A 6001-nucleotide genomic window follows, 5' to 3' on the forward strand; every position below is an offset into this window, starting at 1 on the left:
TCACCTAATGGTAAAATCTGCAGAACAGGCAAGAGACTGGGTAAACTCTGCCAGGTGAAAAAAGTAGAGAACTTTTTATTAAGGAACTTCACTTTTTATTAAAAGGAGAAATTCTGATTTCACAGGACCTGTGTGAACAAAACAGCAGTTACCACTGTGTTCCTAAAGCAGCTGTATAGATATGCTCACTTATTGCAGGTCCTTCTTTCCACCTCTTGTTGCATGGGCTCTTTTCTTGATTACATGCTAAAGATGTAGTTAAGCTACTAAAATATCTGGCCTTGATTCAGTGAAGATTTAAGCACATACTTAGAATGAAACACTTCCAGTGCAGAGTCTGTTGTGTGAACTCCCAGGTATTTGCTTTTGCTTTCATACTGCAGTGTGTCTCTGGTGAATATCCTGAGACCAAGATAGTCTTTTTCATTAAAAAGTTTTTTTTTCTTTTTCTTTCAGTCCTGCCATTTTTTTTAGAAAACAGCTGTATTCTTCAACTTAATTGAATCCCCAAATTAAATCCCAGTTGGCTCTGTAACTCATTGCCAAACTCTTCCCTCTTTTTCCCTCTGCTGCTTTTTTTCACATAGGATCTTACTTTTTCTCCTAAGGAAGAATAGATACAATATATTCTTCCTTCTGTGACTCTCTTCCCCCTCCCTTCCCCTAATTCTTTCTCTTTTCCTCCGCTGTCAGAGCAGCAGGAGTTTCTTGTCTACTTTCCATCTCTACCCCTTCCACTTGCCCCACTGACCCCATGTTCTGTTCTTCCTCTTATTTATACCCTCCCTTATTCTCTTTCTTAACCTCTCACTGTCCTCTGGCTCTTTTCCACTGCAATATAAGCAAGCATTTGCCTCTTAAAAATTGCACCTTTGACCCTACTTGGTTCTTCATATCATATCTCATCGCCTATCTCTTCTTCATTCCTAAGCTCATTGAAGGCGCTGTTTATAATTACTGTCTGGAGACCCTCTTCTGTGATTCCCTCCTATAACTCCTACACTTTGGCTTCTGTTCCTTGCTTGCAACTGCAACAGCTCTCGCCAAACTCCCTGATGACAATATCTTAGAAACAGTAGTCTATCCCTATTCTTCTTGACTTGTCAGTCATGTTTGCTAGAGTGTCCAGACTCTTCATTACACTGTTGTCTTTTGTTGCTTTCTGTGCCTCTGTCTTGTTAATTTTCTTCTTTCTAAGCAGTTCTTAAGCATGTTCTTCAAAGTTGTCTTCAGTTTTAGAGGGGTGTAGGTGAAGGTCTTGGGGCTCTGCTTTGGCTGGATTTTCTTGTGCTTTTAGTGCCTTACAGGTTATTTCATACATGAAAAAATACATGTCATCTATAGATAACAGATACACCTTCCTATTGAAACCTATTTCCTCTCACTTAAGCTTATTAATTTGTAACCACTCAAATGCAATTACAAAGCATCCCACCTAGTGCTGTCTTAAGTCTAGATGTCTTGGCAAATGCCCAGACCAGAGACATGATTTTCTTCCCACTTTCACATAGACATGCACATTTTCTCCTTTCACATGCTAGGCTCTCTGTACCCCTTCTAGCTGTACTCAGCCCTTGCCTGAATCTGTCCCAGCTTGCCTTACTTTTTCTACAAATGACTCAAATTGTATCTCTTTAGATATTAGGAATTTAGATATTAGGAAGAATTTCTTTACAGTGAGGGTGGTAAGACACTGAAACAGGTTGCCCAGAGACATTGTGGATGCCCCCTCCCTGGAATGTTCAAGACCAGATTGGATGGGGCTTTGAGAAACCTGGTCTAGTGGGAGATGTCCCTACCTGTGGCACGGGGTTTGGTCGAGATGATTCTTTTATTTCCAATAAAATATAGCAAGACCTTGTCAAATGGAATTAATATTTTATGTCCTCTACTAAAAATGCTTATCCTGATATATGTTTGGAGAGCATTTTACTCTATTACATCCTTGTTTTAAGCATTTCACTTTCTTTGTCATTGCCATCAACTGAATCCCATTTCTATTGCTCCTGTCCTTCACAGAATCAGAGTGCTTTTTTTTAATTGACATTACCAAGAAATTTAATGTTATCACCACATCTCTATTTTTCATGCCAATTCATTAAATTAAAATTAAAATTAAAATTCTGCCAAGCTCATCTTTGATGAGTTCTACTGAAAAACAGTTATTTCATTCTCCACAGGACTTTGTTCTCTCTCTGGTAGGAAGCTCTTTACCTGTCACATTCTTTTAGTAATCCCTATTTTCTCCAGTATAATATTGAGTGTCAGATGTCCAGATAGATTTTATCTATCATATTTTCCTTGTTTAAAATGTCAGTCTAGTCGCAATGGTGCAAGCATGCAGAGAGTTCATAATTTCAAACAGATTTGTACGTTGTAGTAGGCAGATTCCTCTGGTCACCACATACTTTCATACCTCAGCAGGCCCAGCTGAATTATGTGAGCTCAGGCGAGTTTCTGCTTGCTGGTGTGAACCACAGGGAGTATTCTCTTGTTCTCTAGATACCTTTTGGCCTGCTTTTGCTTTTGTTTGCCCTACGCCATTCCAGATGTCATTCATGCTGCATTATCACTACCAAATGCACATCTCTTGATCTAACATATGTAGCCATTAGGAACATGTAAAGATATATGTAATTAAAAGGAACATGTGCCCATACATACTGTATGTTTTGTATTTACTTTGAATTTAGTACTGTTCTTGCTCAATTCATAGTAAGTGCTGTGGCTGGTGTTGCAAAATAATTCAGTAAAATTCTGTGTATTCACTAGCTGTAGGTGCTGTAGTATTATGTAAAAAGTAATCCTTTGGGTCTGAATTTTTTCATGCTTGGTTTCATTTGAAAAACTGTGTATGCATAAAGAAAGCTAAGGAAATTATCCTGGATTGTTTTTGAGTTATGTGTCACTGTCATATGTTTTTGAGTTATGTGTCACAACACAGGGCAGTGTTTAACTGTTAACAGTAGCTACTTTTTTGTCTTTAATGTAGATAAGAAAATTTAGAATTTTGAAACCTAAACAGTGATGTCCAAACGGGGTGATATATAATGAAGTCTATGGCCAAGTTTCAAAAACCTGTTTTTCATAATGACAAAGATAATTGAAATCATGCCTAGTAGACATCTGTACTAAAATTATGAGCAGAATGTAATGGACCCAACCACTTTTGATGAAACAAAATTCATTTACATTTCTTTGTCAGGGCTAATCAAGTTCTTTTTTAGGTTCAAGGTTTGCATAATTCTTACTGCTATTTCCAGTGTGCCAACACCATACCTTCACATAAAGGATTGAATATGTTCTAAACATTAAAATGTTGACATTTTTTTCACAACTTGTTTTTGCCTGTTGCTCATCCTAATTTCACATTCTATCAATCAGTTTCTCCTTCCACTGCAAAGAAGCAATTCATTCTTTACCCTACGAACCTTGACTACATACAAACTGGCATCTGTTCAATCTCATTTGAATTATACAGTGTATAATTTTACATTATATCCTTCAGTGTTGAGGGAAAGGGAATGATGTGGGATCGAGGAAGGCTCTTGTTCTTCTATTAAGCAACTGAGCAACCTCCCACTGGGACTGTGTCTCTGCCTGCCTCTGAATCTGTTGTAAATCCCTCTACCGCCACACTTATTTTGATTTTCAATGGTGGTTTCTGGTTAGTTTAATCCTATCCCTAATCAATTTAAGGTAAACAATTAGAAGGTTAATTGGAATTTCATGGCTCTTAATTGTAATTTAAAAAAAAAGAAAATTTAAATCAAATTCTATGCTAAAACAGCAATTAGACTGAACAATGGAGGCTTGCTTGTGGCTTTCAATTTCAGCTGATAGCTGCTGAGAGACAGAGTCTGGCTTCTCAGTTTCTTTTTGTCCCAAGGCATACCTAAAGTACAGCTTGCAACAGAGCTATAATTCTTCTTGGGCACTGAGACAGAAATGCCAGTACAGAGATAGAGGGTGAAAGCTACCCGATTCACCAAAATTCTAATTACATATGTGATAGTGAGATGGTTATAAGTTGCTTGTGTCCATGTGTTGCTCTATGGTCCAGGTAGCTGGGACAAGGGAAAAAAAAAAATCTTCCTTTGAATACCTTATGTGGGCCAGACAAAGCAAAACCTGAGCTGACTCTTACAACTTCAGAAGCAAATACCAAGAAAAATTAAAGTCTCCTGCAGCAGCATTAGCTTGGCTGCATTGCCAGTCCTTTACAACTTGTGATATACATTGAGCATAAATAAAGCTATAAATCTCTGTTCTGTGATTTAAAAAGAAAATTGATAAACCTGTTTTCATCTGATGTAATTTTAACTATTCATTCTAATATTTATTCTACATTGACTGGCTTAAATAATCAAAATTATATTTAATCTCTTTTTTTAATGTAACATGGATGAATACAGATACACATGTATAGAACAGAAGTATCTTTGTGTGTTCTTTTTATTATAGGTATGTGTCATGTGCATTGGGATGCCCATATGAAGGAAACATCGTACCAGCTAAAGTGGCAGAAGTAAGAGTGAACTTCTGGCTTGTCTTTTTAACAAATCAAAAATACATTTTAAAATGTCTGTAAGTAATGTTCTCTACTTAATCCTAAAAAGGTTTTTAATGGATAAAGTTTAAGGAAAACAAACTCAAACCATAACTAATACTAAAACTGAGTGCATAACCTCAGTCAAATCTAAGGAAAACATTGTTTTTCAACCGTTATCAGTCATGTGGAAAAATATTATGTGACATTTCCTCCAATGAGAAGGTAAGGAAATGCTTAAGGAAATAGACTCAAGTACATATGTCAATGGACCATGTTGTACGACATGATTTGCAGCACAACCTCTTGCAAAGGGTATCTGCTTTTTAAATCCATTTTATGCCAACATAATCAGACTGTGCTGTCAGCTGGTAGAGCCTCTGCTACAACGTTATGGTGAGAGCCATGATTAACACATGAACCAAAACTCATCCTCAACATGATTTCCTACTACTTCATTTACTCTACTGCTATGGTGGAATAAGATACACCTTCCCTCCACGCCCCTTTTCTTATTTAGGATAAAGGGGAAGAAAGACAATGTCTTTATCAGGCCTTTTTTTTCAATAGACAAAGAGATGACTGAAACACAAGTGTTAAATTTTGCAGGAAGGTAAGAGGGCATGAAAGCTGAAATAGACAGTAGAGAAGAAAGTGAAGAGAATTCAAGAGACACAAGGCAGATTGTGCTGGCCTTCTTCCTGAAGAAAGACTTGTCTTTGTTACACTTGATCACCTACTTTTGGTGATCTAGCAGAATCTCCAAAACACTTTTTCTTTTCTTTGTAGTGCTAGCAGCTAGTCAACATTTGTCTGATGTATTGTGTTCTGCGTGTGTGGCTTTCGAGTTTTCTTCTCCTGCATCTTCTTCTAGTGTATGTACCAGATGGAACTTGTGATAATAATTCTCCCACAGCAGCCACATATACTCACACTCTTTGAAAAAATAGCTGAATTGGAAGGTACTCGATATTTCTAAATTAATTTGGTTTAATATGAAGTGAAAGTTAGAAGTGACACAGCTTTAGTTAGAGCGGTGATGACAGATTCAGCTGTGCTGTTGGTAGATTGCTTACTGCAATATCATGTTTCCCAACAGGCTTCTTTCCATGTGTTGCTCATTTTTTAAAACTAACTAGTCTCCTTGCACAGAAGAAGTCCTTTTCAGTTTGCCAGTGGGAGCACTATTTAATTTTACAAACCTGCAAACTTTGACTCACACAACTATTTTATTTTATGTCTTTTTCCTAGTGTCTTCTTGTGTATCTGTTCACCATTATGTATGTGTTTAAGAATAAAAGCTACCTCACTGAAGTTACTGAGGCCCTGATTCAGCAAGCACTGATGTTTATATAGAAGCATCTGATTAGCTGTTAATGGATTTTACATAAACACGTGCACTCAACCTTTGCTGAATCAGAATTATCAACTGGCCATGTTGCTACACTCTTT

At 37.1% G+C, this 6001-nt stretch overlaps 1 protein-coding gene across 1 annotated transcript in view; it reads left to right on the plus strand.

Annotated features, from left to right (window-relative positions):
• LOC104544911 (3-hydroxymethyl-3-methylglutaryl-CoA lyase, cytoplasmic-like) overlaps positions 1-6001 on the plus strand; it is a gene marked incomplete at its 3' end in the record, with an annotated part of 23314 nt that overhangs the window by 14166 nt on the left and 3147 nt on the right. The window contains exon 5 of the mRNA XM_010189915.1: positions 4465-4528. Within this exon, the coding sequence (XP_010188217.1) occupies positions 4465-4528 (64 nt within the window). The remainder of the gene's footprint in view (positions 1-4464; positions 4529-6001) is intronic.

The sequence above is a fragment of the Mesitornis unicolor genome, unplaced genomic scaffold (assembly GCF_000695765.1).
Source record: "Mesitornis unicolor isolate BGI_N332 unplaced genomic scaffold, ASM69576v1 scaffold4948, whole genome shotgun sequence".
NCBI classification, from domain to species: Eukaryota; Metazoa; Chordata; class Aves; order Mesitornithiformes; family Mesitornithidae; genus Mesitornis; species Mesitornis unicolor.